We start from the raw sequence: 13887 nt of genomic DNA on the forward strand, positions 1-13887 counted from the left end.
GACAGAGAGAGGGAGTGAGAATCTCTAGCAGACCCGGGGCTGGATCCCAAGCCCCTGAGATCATGACCTGAGCCGAAACCAAGAGTCAGACACTTAACCGACCGAGGCATCCAGGCGCCCTTCCAACTCTTTATTAAACTTCTCCTTTGGTTCATATAGTGTTCTTCTCATTTTATTGAACTGGCTTTTTATTCTTAAGATTTTATTTATTTATTTATTTATTTATTTATTTATTTATTTTGGAGAGAGCATGCGTGTGAGCGGGGCAAGGGGGAGTTGCAGAGGGAGAGGGACAAGCAGAATCTGCTTAACTGACTGAGCCACCCAGGCACCCCTGAGTTGGCTTTTTGTATTTTCTTGTAGCTCATTGAGTTTCCTTAAAACTGCCATTTTGAATTCTTTTTTAGATATACATTGCAGATCTCCATGTGTTTGAGATCGATTACTGGAAGATTATTGTGATCCTTTGGTGGTGTCATATTTCCTTGACTTTTTATATTCTTTGAAGTTTTGCATTGCTGTCTTTGCATTTGAAGTAGTCTTTAATGATTACCTTTCCAGTGTGTCCAAACCTGATTTTTTTCTTTTTTTTTTCCTCCGGTGGTGTGCTGAAACTTTTCTGCAGAAAATCTGGTTTTCCAGAAAACCTCTCTCATCCATGGGTGATTATCTAAGACAGTGTTTTCCAGGGGCTCCCAGATGTAGCTGAGAGGAAGGGGCTGAAGCCAATTTATGGGCTATTGCTAGTTCCACAGCTGGGAATGTAGTGAGTGTGCCTGTTATCCGATGCATGGTAGGCAAGACTTTTTCTAGGTCCCTTGGTATATGGTGCTTGATTCCACAGCTCCTACAAAGAGGTCCATAGTAGTTTTGTCCCCACAAATGATGTTGTGTTATAATTGTATATTTATCTGTCTTCGAAGCAAGGAATGTATATTTCCTTATAAATGGTTGGACTTCATAACTGTTCTGTGAATTAATAAATGAATTGATGGGGCGCCTGGGTGGCTTAGCCGTTAAGCCTCTGCCTTCGGCTCAGGGCGTGATCCCGGGGTTGTGATATCGAGCCCCGCATTAGGCTCCTCCACGGGAAGCCTGCTTCTTCCTCTCCCACTGCCCCTGCTTGTGTTCCCTCTCTCGCTGGCTGTCTCTCTCTCTCTCTCTGTCAAATAAATAAATAAATAAATCTTTAAAAAAATAAATGAATTGAGACGGGTAACAGGATTTTACAAAAAATTGGTTTTTTTTATTCGTTATGGTAACATTATTAGAAAACATTAGCTTGGGGCACCTGGGTAGCTCAGTCTAAGATTAAGTGTCTGCCTTCAGCTCAGGTCATGATCTCAGGGTCCTGGGACTGAGCCCCAAGTCAGGCTCTGTGCTCGGTGGGGAGTCTGCTTCTCCCTCTGCCTGCCGTTCCCCCTGCTTGTGCTCATGCTCTCTCTCTCTCTCTCAAATAAATAAATAAATAAATAAAATCTTTTTTAAAAATGGCTTTTTAATGGCTACTTTAACTGGATTTTTTAAAGTAGTGATCTTCGTTTGAGTATAAAGGAAGCAAGGAAAGATGAAAATGAAAAATGGACATCAGAAGAATCTCTGATTACACCCCGCTTTTAGAAGTTTGACTCCCCGACTTATTGTCCACTACAAGTGAATGACGACAGCCCTTTAAGTGAAATGGATCAGGATGAAGGAAGGGAAAATCTGTAAATTATTTCCCTCTGAAGGAATTCTAGCAGTGATTACTTTTTAAGGAAATAAAACACTGTAGTGTCGGTACAGGCTAAGGCAAGAAATACTCAAGTATATCAGACACACTGCTTGATAGGTTAAGATGAGGACAAGTGACTTTGACAAGGAGCAGTTAGTAGTCACCATGGAAGCTGGACTGTAATGAATAAGTATAAACACTCCTTAGAGAATTTTTACGGGGAAAGGTAACAGAGAAATGGATGATAACTGAAAAAGAATGTGGAATTCATGGGGATTTTCTTTCTTTTTTCATTTTAAGATGGGAGCTTTTAGAGTATGTTTATATGCTGCTGGAAATGATCCAATAGAGATAGACATGGTTATTTAATTTAATTTTGTTGACATTTCCAAATGTTGGAAAGCTTATTGATTGTATTACATTATCTTTTAAAGATTATAGTAATTGTCCTTAGTACTCCTATTCATGTAGTTTTGGGGCAAGAAGTTGTTTATTCAGAACTGGTTCCACCGTGAAGTATTCTCATATAATCGAATGTGCAGATATTATCATTCATAGATTTAAAAAATATATATAATAGTAAATATGCAAACACTTAGGCCATTCTGAATAGAACTAATCATTCCTTGATGATTTCAGATATTCGGTGCCTTTGACAGTATCATGAATAGCTATGATTTTGTTAGGGACTTTGAAGTATCTGTTTATATTAAGTTAATGTTTGTTTAGATCTGGGGAAAGGGGAAAGCTTTTATTTATTTACAATTGCAAAATAAACTATTAATCATAGATTATTACTTTTGGATAAAGTTCCAAATTACAAAAGCCGTGGTTCCTGTACCAACAGTGTCATTGACACATATTGTGTGCTCAGTAAGTGTGTGTTCGTGAATAAACATTTGAATGAATAAATGAATGCCCATTGATGAACTTCTTTAGAAGAAGCAAATCTTCAGTTTATCGAAAGTAGATTTTAAATATGGCCTAGTATGACGTCTTTTTATTTAAAAAAAATGTGTAAGATTCAGAAATTATTATTTATACTTAGAGGTAGGAATGGAATAATAATAGATTCATTTGCTATCATATTACTTAGAAACACTTAAATATTACTCTCACCACATATTGTAAAACACATGCTTTGAAGGCAGATATCCTGGATTTGAATTCTGGGTCTACTCCTGACCAGCTGTATGGGCTTGGGGAAGTTCCTTATTTCTGTGCCTCCTTTTCTTCCTGTGTAAAATACCTAATATAATTACCTACGTTTATAAGATTGTTGTGAGGCTTAAAATACCTAGAGACGTAGTGAAGTGTTCATAATAATGCATAGTAGCTGCACAGTAAATCCTCAAAACACTACTATCATGATTATTAAGAAAGGGTTTCTTTCATATAAGAATTTAGTTTGAACCCTGCAAACAGGTTTTAGAGCCAGTAAAAGCTTGTTTTTATTGAAAATGCTAACAAAAAAGTGTGGTATATTTCTTTGTATCAAATAATGTAAGTAACATTATGATTTTCCCTTGCTCTTTGTCAATTTGATCTTAATGTTTTGTTAATATTATTAATAATATGTTTAGATATGATTTAGATATTCTTTGTATTTTAAGTATTTAATGTTTGCCTGAAAAGAATTGGTTTTTTTCTTTTTAGACCTGCAAAGAAAACATCTAAGGAAAAGAAAGAGGTAAAATATATATATATATAATTTTATTTCATTTATTAATTTTTTAATTTTTACTTTATTGTATTATTTTGATAAATAATATTTATCAGAAATATTATTCCATGGTAAAAAATTACTTTAGGGAAGGTATAGTGACAAAATAGAGGAATTTCTATTTGTTGTGAAAATGTTATTCAGAAACACTAGTTATTGATAAAGGTTGTTTTGAGAAAAATCAGTTCTTTAAAAAAGTACCTATGTTTTTGCTTTTATAAGAAGATGGGTATTTATCATCTCTCTACACTTAGTATATTTTATAAATATTTGGGGGACATTTTGAAATTATTATTTATTTGTAGATCAAAAAGCAAATTAATTTTACGGATGACCTTGATGACTTAACCCCATTATCTGGAACAGCTTCAGAGGATTGCAAGTTGCCTTGCTTTGATTTTAGGAGTTGCATGTTGCTAATTGAACAACTTGGCATGGATTGTAAAGGTAGGACCGTGGTATAAATATAAAGCCTTTATATGTATATTACTGTAGTAATATGTGCACATCTTGTCTAGTGCTGTACCACACAACACTGATCTGTTATAGAGCTACTCATCTCACAAATATGTTTTTCATGAAGACAGAGAACTGCTGAGTACTCTCAGCCAAAGAGCTATAATTTCCACTATACTTTTCGTCATGAAAATGGCACACCGATGTGTTTGTTGACTCTGCTTCTCTTCTATGCCTTCACCCAAGGTCAGGTTACCAGTATTTTTCTCCTAGGATACTGAAATAACCTCAGGACGGTTTTCCCTGTCATTCCACCTCCCAGAATCTTGGTCTACGCTGCAACCATAATCATATATTTTTAAAAATTTATATTTCGTCATGTTATCCCCTTGCTTAAAGCTTAGCTTTTACTTCTCATTGCTCTAGCGTGAAACACCACGGTCCTCAGCTTCATCTTGTACTGTTTCATATCCTTCTTTCCATCTGTGTCTCAGCCACTAGTTTGGATGATTTTTCCTATAATAGAGCTTCCTCCCCACCCCCATAGATTTAGTTAGGTAACTGCACGTATATGAAGTGTATAATTTGATAGTTTTGACATATGTATACTCCTGTGAAACCATAACCGTGATTCAGGCAGTTAATATATCTATCACCCGTAAGTCTCATGTTTCGTTATATCCCCTTATTACGAAACTACCAAATTGCTTTGTAAAGTAGTTGCACCATTTTCCATTCCCACCAGCAGTGTATGGGAGTTCTAATTTCTCCCTGTATATTCATGAACACTTAATATTGTCAGTTTTTTAAATCTTAGCCATTCTGGTGGGCATGCAGTATATATATCATTACGGTTTTAGTATGCATTGCCCTAATAAGATAATGTTGAGCATATTTTTATGTGCTTATTTGCCATCTGTGTATTTTCTTTGAACTGTCCAAATTCTTTGTCATTTTAAAAATTAGGTTGTTTTCTGATTTGTTGAGTTTTGAGAATTCTTTGTTTATTCCAGATATAGTTTATCACCTATTTTTTGGCAAAGATTTTCTCCCAGCCTGTGACTTTTCATTCTCTCAACAGTGTCTTTTGAAGAGCAGTTTTCTTTTTTGGTGAAGTCCAGTTTATGCATTTGTTCTTTTATGGATTCTTGCCTTCGGTGTTCCTATCTAAGAAATCTTTGCCTAGCACAAGGTCAGAGGATTTCTCTCATGCTTTCTTTTAGAAGTTTTGTAGTTTAAAATTTTTTTTTTTAAGATTTTATTTATTTATTAGACAGAGACAGAGACTGCCAGTGAGAGAGGGAACACAAGCAGGAGGAGTGGGAGAGGAATAAGCAGGCTCATAGCGGAGGAGCCTGATGTGGGGCTCGATCCCAGAACACCGGGATCACGCCCTGAGCCGAAGGCAGGCGCTTAACCGCTGTGCCACCCAGGCGCCCCAGAAGTTTTGTAGTTTAAAAGCAAAGCTTCATAGTTTTAGGTCTTAACGTTTAGATCTGTGATCCATTTTGTATTCTTTTTTTTTAAAAGATTTTATTTATTTACTTGACAGAGAGAGAGGACAAGCAGGGGGAACAGCAGACTGAGGGTGAGGGAGAAGCAGGCTCCCCACTGCATGGAGATCTGGACATATGGGACTCGATCCCAGGACCCTGGGATCATGACCTGAGCTGAAGGCAGACGCTTAACTGACTGAGCCACCCAGGCGCCCCCATTTTGTATTCTTTTTTATTTATGATGCAGAGTATGGATCCAGGTTCATTCTTTTTGCGTATGGATATCCAGTTGTCCTAGCACCGTTTGTTGAAAAGGCTGTATTGTCTTTACTTCATGCCATTTGTATCTTCGTCAGGATCAGTTGACCATATATGTGTGGGTTTGTTTCCGGCCTCTTCTCTGTCCCATTGATCTCTTTAGCCTTCATTACACCAATATCATGCTGTTTTAATTACTACCAGTTTATAATAATTTTTGAAATCAGGTGGTTAGGGTTAGTCCTCCAGTTTTGTTCTCTCTCAGGGCTCTTTTGCTATTCTAGGTCCTTTGCGTTTCCACATGAATTTCATTTATTTATTTTATCCACATGCATTGTAGAATCCACTTGTCATTTTCTAAGAGAAAAAACTCTGGTGGTCTTCTGAAAATCAGGTTTGGATTATGTTGAATCTACAGATTAATTTTAACAATACTGAATTTTTCAACCCTGAACAGAGTATATCTCTCCATTTATATAAGTCTTCTTAAATTTTCTTGGTAATAGTTTATAGGTTTTTGCGTCTAGGTCTTTCTATCTTTTATGATATTACCTGTGATTATTTTTTATTTTTCAATGCAGTTTTAATTTTTAATTAATAATTAAAATTAATTTTTAATTTAAATTTTAAATTTTAAATTTTGATTGTTTATTCCTAATGAATAGAAATACAGTTGATTTTTTATAATGATTCTATATCCTCCAAACTTGATGAGTTCATTTACTAGTTCTAGAAGCTTTTTAAAAAATTCTGTCAGATTTTCTACATAACCAAAAGTTATCAGACTTGTTTTTGACTACTATTTTACTAATTTCTTAAGGTGGAGCCAAAGGTCATCAATATGAGACTATTCTTCTATTTTAATACATACATTCAGTGTTATAAATGTTCATATGAGTGCTGCTATAGCAGGATTCCAGAAATTCTAATATGTTATGTGTTCCTTTTCATTCAGTTCAGAATACTTTCTAATTTCTTTTTTCATTACTTCTTTGAGCCAGAGGTTATTTAAGGATTTTATTTATTTGAGAGAGAGAGAGACAGCATGAGCTTGGCGGGGGGGTGGGGAGAAGACTCCCCTCTGAGCAGGGAGCCCAGTGTGGGGCTTGATCCCAGGACCCTGAGATCATGACCTGAGCTGAAGACAGATGCTTAATCAACTGAGCCACCCAGGCACTCTGACCCAGGGATTATTTAGATATGTATTAATTAGTTTGCAAATATTCAAGTATTTTCCAGAGCTATTTTTATTCTTGATTTCTAATTTGATTTCTCTGTGGTTACAGAACGCACTTTTATGACTTAGTCCTTTTGACTTACCCCTCTCATTACAATTTATTTTGTGACCCAAAATATAGTCTCTTTTGTTAAATGTTCTATGGAAACTTGAGAAGAATGGTGGTGTTCAAGTCTACATTCTTGCTGATTTTCTGCCTGTTGAAATCTCAGACTATAATTGTGAATTTGCCTGTTTCTCTGCAATTCTGTCGATTTTGCTTTATGTATTTTGAACCTATTAATAGACGTGTAAACATTTAGGTTTGTTATGCTTCTTTCAGTTGACCCTTTTATCATTATAAAATGACCTTATTTATTGCTGCTAAAGTTTTTTGCTTTGCTACCTATTTTGTCTGGTATTAATATAGCCACTTAGGCTCAGCCTTCTTTTGTCAAGTGTTAGTGTGGTCTATCATATTTCTGGCCTTTTAACAAATTTGTGTTAAAGTGCATTTTTTGTTATAGGTGGCATATAATTAGGTCTTCCTTTTTTTTTTTTTAAGACTTTATTTATTTATTTATTTATTTATTTATTTGAGAGAGAGAGAGAGACAGCCAGCAAGAGAGGGAATACAGGCAGGGGGAGTGGGAGAGGAAGAAGCAGGCTCCCAGCAGAGGAGCCTGATGCGGGGCTCGATCCCAGGACTCCGGGATCACGCCCTGAGCCGAAGGCAGATGCTTAGGACTGAACCACCCAGGTGCCCCTAGGTCTTCCTTTTTTATCCATTTTGAGAATCTGCCTTTTAATTGAGGCTTTTAGACCATTTTCATTTCATGTGATTGTTAATGTAGTTGAATTGAATCTGTGGGCATGTTGTTTGACTTCCATTTGTCCTTTCTGCTGTTTGTTCCCATTCTCTTCTTTTTCTACTTTCTTTTAGATTAATCAAGTAATTTCTATGATTTAGTTTTATTTACGTGTGTGTGTGTGTGTGTATGTATGTATTTTGCTTACTCACTATAACTCTTTAGTTTTGCTATTTTAGTGATTAGGGTTTAAAGTATATGATTTAAGCATCACAATCCACCTTCAAGTAATGTTTTACCACATCATATGCAGTTTAAGAAAATTATAATAGTTAACTTCCATTTCTTCTCTCCTAGTCAGATCCTTCTGGATCTGTGGGAGTATAGTTTTCATTAAGTTTAGAAAGGTTTTGGTCATTTTTCTTTTTTTTTTTTAAGATTTTATTCATTTATTTGAGAGAGAGAAAATGCACAAGCAGGGGGAGGGGCAGAAAGAGACGGAGATTTGCCACTAAGTAGGGAGTCCGATATGGGGCTTGATCCCAGGACCCTGAGATCATGACCTGAGCTGAAGGCAGACAGACACCCACCGACTAAGCCACCGAGGTGCCCCAGACATTTTTTGTTCAAATATTTTTTTCTGGTTCCTTTCCTCTGCCTCTTTGAGGAATTGTAGATTAGCCACTTGAAGTTTTCTCACAGTTTTCTGAGGTCAATTGCAGTCTTTTATTTTGTGATGTCTGATATGTGTTTATTCCTATCCAGTGTATTTTTCATGTCTGACATAATTTACATCTCTGTAAGTTGTATTTGGTTTTTTAAAAATAGCTTCTATGCCTCTACTTACCTTTTTATGCTTTCTTTTGAGATATAGCTAAGTTGATTACAAACAGTTTGTCCCTTTCCAGTCCTATTCTTATGAATTGTTAGGTGAATCCAGAGTAGTGCTCAGCCTAGAGCTCATTGTTCCCCACCGCTGAGGCAAGACCTACTACTGTATTCATTGTGCTACAGGTTATGAGTTTTCCCAGCATGGCTAATGGGAATCGATACTATCCCTGGTGCTGTGTGAGCACCAGTGGAGCCCTCTGCAGATCTCTAGAGTTCTTTCTTTGTTCTGCTTTCTTCTCGCCGGTGTTTTGACCTCTGATCTCTATCTGCCTTGGTTTCACCGGATTCTCAGTTCCGTCATCTCAACTCAGGGAATCTGGTGGAGTCTATCTCAGTTTTTTCACCTGTGTCATGGTCGGTGGAAATTCTCCCAAGGCAGTGAGTTCGGGTATGTGTTAGGCTAACTTCTTTTGTTTTCAGGGATCATTGTCCTTCATTGACTGAAGTCTTTTGTCTTGAAAATAATTTGAAAATGTATTTTATCTTTTTGTGTTTGGCTTGTTTCAGGTAGGAAGGTAAATCAGTACCTGTTACTCCATCTTGGCCAGAAGCAGATTGCAATGGAACTTTGGCACATGCTGTAGGCTGTCTTGAATGCTCTTCTTCCTCCTTTGCTCACTTGCTTCCTGCTCCTCCTTCATTTCTCAGAATAGTTCTCTCTTCCTCGGGGAATCTTCCCTTCCCAGGGTAGATCACATTATGTTATGTGATCCTAGAACTCCGTTTCCTTATAGGAACTATCTGAATTTGTAATTGTCGTTTTATTTGTCTTTCCCTTTCACTAGACGTGAAGCTAAATAAGAGCCAGGGATGTTATCTGTTTAATCTGCAGAGCTTAGTATAATATCTTTTTGTTTTTTAAGATTTTTTTATTTGAGAGAGGGAGAGTGCACAAGCTGGGGGAGGGGCAGAGGCAGAGGAGAAGGGAGAAGCAGACTCCCCGCTGAGTAGGAAGCCCAATGCAGGGCTTGATCCCAGGAACCTGAGATCATGACCTGAGCTGAAGGCAGATGCTTAACCGACTGAGCCACCCAGGTGCCCGTATAATATCTTTTATATTGAACTCATTCAATATATATTTGTTTAATGTATGAATGAGTGAATGTGAAAGCACACAGTCCTTTATATGCAAAAAGTACTCATATTTTTTTTCTCTTTTTTTAAGATTTAAGTAATTTATTTCAGAGAGAGCATGAGCGGGGGGAGGGGGGTGAGAGAAGAACAGAGGGGGAGGGAGGGGGCGTGGAAAGAATCTCAAGCAGACTGCGTGCTGAGTGAAGAACCCCATGCGGGGCTCAATCCCAGGACTCTGAGATTATGACCTCAGCCGAAACCTGACTCGGATGTTTAACCAATTGAGCCATCCAGGCGCCCTATATATTCTGTTTCTGTTTTTTCTCTGATGTAGATTCTGTTAATTTATTAAAAATTCGGAATGCGGTTTGTTCGTTTGAAAGATTATTAGAACTTAAAAATGATCACTGTGAGCAACTTACAAGAAAAAATAAAGAATTGGAAGATTCGGTTAATGGTCTACAAAAGGAGCTATCACAAACAAAAGAAATTAAATTGCAGTTGGAGCAGCAAAAAGTGGAATGGGAACAAGAACGCTGCAGTTTGAGGTATGACGTCTTGGTTTCAAGGAAGTATTTGAACTTTTATTTTTTTATTATTTTAAATAGGCTCCACACCCAGTGTGGGGCTTGAACTCACAGCCATGAGATCAAGAGTTGCATGCTCTACCGACTGAGCCAGACAGGCACCCCTTGAGCTATTGACTTTTATACTACAGATATGTAGGAGAAGTTTTGTAGTTGCTAACTTACCTTCTAGGATTTTATAGGGAAGAAAATGTCTTTAGTATTGTGAAGTATGGGATTCTTCTGAATAATACAGCAAGTTCTTAACGGTGAATACTTCTACAAATAATTTAATGTATATTCCAAATCATAATTTTAATGACCATATAGAAGTCCATCATATGGAAACCTCATTATTTAACAAATTGAATTTTGGTCGGTTTTCGTTTTTCTATACTTTAATTAAAGCTGTAAGGAATGTCTCTTATATAAATCTGTTTCTACATTTCTGGTTAACGTACTTGGAATACATTCTTCAATATAGTATTGGTTACTTAAAGTATAAAAATTTTTAAAGAATGTCTTCGATCCTATTTTTAAATTGTTCTCAGGGAAGTTTATATTAATTCGTATGCCCGTGAACAGAGTATAACATGGCCATTTTTCTCAAGACAGAAAAATGTTTAAAAATTTATTCAGTTTTAAACATACGCAGCGATTAAAAAGTAACATGGAAAATGATTACTGCTCAAGTTGCTCAACATCTCTCTTATATGTAGGTAAAATTAATTCAAAAGTCTGTGCTGCAAGCACATATTACTCTTTATTGTTTACTTAATTAATATGGATCCTGTGTTGGTCTAGAAGGGGTTTTCAAATGATTTATAAAGTGGATAATAGGGGTTCCTGGGTGGCTCAGTTGGTTAAGTGTCTACCTTCGGCTCAGTTCATGATCCCAGGGTCCTGGGATCGAGCCCCATGTCCAGATCTCTGCTCGGCAGGGAGCCTGCTTTTCTCTGTCCCTCTGCCTGCCACTCCACCTGCTTGTGCTCTCTCTCTCTGTGTCAAATAAATAAAATCTTTAAAAAAATAAAATGAATAATAATCAACAAGGTCAACTGAGAGTATTGCAGAAGAAGAAACATAAAATGTATGGGGCAACAGATATTAGACTCCCTAGCCTAGTCCTGGATCACAGTAATCTGCAGGGGTATGTTGTGCAAATGACATCTGCAGATTCTGTCTTACACTGCAAATTATTTTTAGAGGTACCTGTGATGTTTTGTGAAGTAGAAATCTACTTCTAGTGAATTTATAAACAGCAATTTCTCTTTTTAATTAGTAACTAAATTATTCTAATGGAAGAGTAATTATGACTATGCGGGAAACGATAATTTTCAATTCTAACTTTCTTGAATAATTTCAAAATTTCTTTCCCTACAATATCTACCAGAGTTATTATTGACTAAAGCTTACTACTAAACTGCATAATGCTTTCTCATTGCTTCTTTTCAACTCTGTGTATCTTTTGGAAGAGATTGAAGTGAGAAATTAAAACCATGAGCCCTAGAAAGGAAAAAATTAAGAACATAGAAATTTCGGGGCGCCTGGGTGGCTCAGTCGTTAAGCGTCTGCCTTCGGCTTAGGGCGTGATCCCAGCATTCAGGGATGAAGCCCCCCATCAGGCTCCTCCACTGGGAGCCTGTTTCTTCCTCTCCCACTGCCCCTGCTTGTGTTCCCTCTCTCGCTGGCTGTCTCTCTCTCTCTCTCTGTCAAATAAATAAATAAATAAATCTTTAAAAAAATAAATGAATTGAGACGGGTAACAGGATTTTACAAAAAATTGGTTTTTTTTATTCGTTATGGTAACATTATTAGAAAACATTAGCTTGGGGCACCTGGGTAGCTCAGTCTAAGATTAAGGGTCTGCCTTCAGCTCAGGTCATGATCTCAGGGTCCTGGGACTGAGCCCCAAGTCAGGCTCTGTGCTCGGTGGGGAGTCTGCTTCTCCCTCTGCCTGCCGTTCCCCCTGCTTGTGCTCATGCTCTCTCTCTCTCTCTCAAATAAATAAATAAATAAATAAAATCTTTTTTAAAAATGGCTTTTTAATGGCTACTTTAACTGGAGTTTTTAAAGTAGTGATCTTCGTTTGAGTATAAAGGAAGCAAGGAAAGATGAAAATGAAAAATGGACATCAGAAGAATCTCTGATTACACCCCGCTTTGAGAAGTTTGACTCCCCGACTTATTGTCCACTACAAGTGAATGACGACAGCCCTTTAAGTGAAATGGATCAGGATGAAGGAAGGGAAAATCTGTAAATTATTTCCCTCTGAAGGAATTCTAGCAGTGATTACTTTTTAAGGAAATAAAACACTGTAGTGTCGGTACAGGCTAAGGCAAGAAATACTCAAGTATATCAGACACACTGCTTGATAGGTTAAGATGAGGACAAGTGACTTTGACAAGGAGCCGTTAGTAGTCACCATGGAAGCTGGACTGTAATGAATAAGTATAAACACTCCTTAGAGAATTTTTACGGGGAAAGGTAACAGAGAAATGGATGATAACTGAAAAAGAATGTGGAATTCATGGGGATTTTCTTTCTTTTTTCATTTTAAGATGGGAGCTTTTAGAGTATGTTTATATGCTGCTGGAAATGATCCAATAGAGATAGACATGGTTATTTAATTTAATTTTGTTGACATTTCCAAATGTTAGAAAGCTTATTGATTGTATTACATTATCTTTTAAAGATTATAGTAATTGTCCTTAGTACTCCTATTCATGTAGTTTTGGGGCAAGAAGTTGTTTATTCAGAACTGGTTCCACCGTGAAGTATTCTCATATAATCGAATGTGCAGATATTATCATTCATAGATTTAAAAAATATATATAATAGTAAATATGCAAACACTTAGGCCATTCTGAATAGAACTAATCATTCCTTGATGATTTCAGATATTCGGTGCCTTTGACAGTATCATGAATAGCTATGATTTTGTTAGGGACTTTGAAGTATCTGTTTATATTAAGTTAATGTTTGTTTAGATCTGGGGAAAGGGGAAAGCTTTTATTTATTTACAATTGCAAAATAAACTATTAATCTATCATAGATTATTACTTTTGGATAAAGTTCCAAATTACAAAAGCCGTGGTTCCTGTACCAACAGTGTCATTGACACATATTGTGTGCTCAGTAAGTGTGTGTTCGTGAATAAACATTTGAATGAATAAATGAATGCCCATTGATGAACTTCTTTAGAAGAAGCAAATCTTCAGTTTATCGAAAGTAGATTTTAAATATGGCCTAGTATGACGTCTTTTTATTTAAAAAAAATGTGTAAGATTCAGAAATTATTATTTATACTTAGAGGTAGGAATGGAATAATAATAGATTCATTTGCTATCATATTACTTAGAAACACTTAAATATTACTCTCACCACATATTGTAAAACACATGCTTTGAAGGCAGATATCCTGGATTTGAATTCTGGGTCTACTCCTGACCAGCTGTATGGGCTTGGGGAAGTTCCTTATTTCTGTGCCTCCTTTTCTTCCTGTGTAAAATACCTAATATAATTACCTACGTTTATAAGATTGTTGTGAGGCTTAAAATACCTAGAGACGTAGTGAAGTGTTCATAATAATGCATAGTAGCTGCACAGTAAATCCTCAAAACACTACTATCATGATTATTAAGAAAGGGTTTCTTTCATATAAGAATTTAGTTTGAACCCTGC

The 13887-nt window shown here is 36.5% G+C and overlaps 1 protein-coding gene across 38 annotated transcripts in view; it reads left to right on the top strand.

The window, feature by feature from the left end:
- LOC123793446 (uncharacterized) overlaps positions 1–13887 on the top strand; it is a 386505-nt gene that overhangs the window by 43991 nt on the left and 328627 nt on the right. For all 38 annotated transcript variants that reach the window (XR_015722487.1, XR_015722486.1, XR_015722485.1 and 35 more), the window contains 3 exons: positions 3371–3404; positions 3743–3884; positions 9972–10185. Coding sequence is in view for 32 of the 38 variants with exons in the window: in XM_087857789.1 (XP_087713915.1) it covers positions 3371–3404; positions 3743–3884; positions 9972–10185 (390 nt within the window). In the remaining 6 variants the exon portion in view is untranslated. The remainder of the gene's footprint in view (positions 1–3370; positions 3405–3742; positions 3885–9971; positions 10186–13887) is intronic.

This window comes from Ursus americanus, chromosome 31 (assembly GCF_024610735.1).
Source record: "Ursus americanus isolate L20-20 chromosome 31, mUrsAme1.1.p, whole genome shotgun sequence".
Classification (NCBI taxonomy): domain Eukaryota; kingdom Metazoa; phylum Chordata; class Mammalia; order Carnivora; family Ursidae; genus Ursus; species Ursus americanus.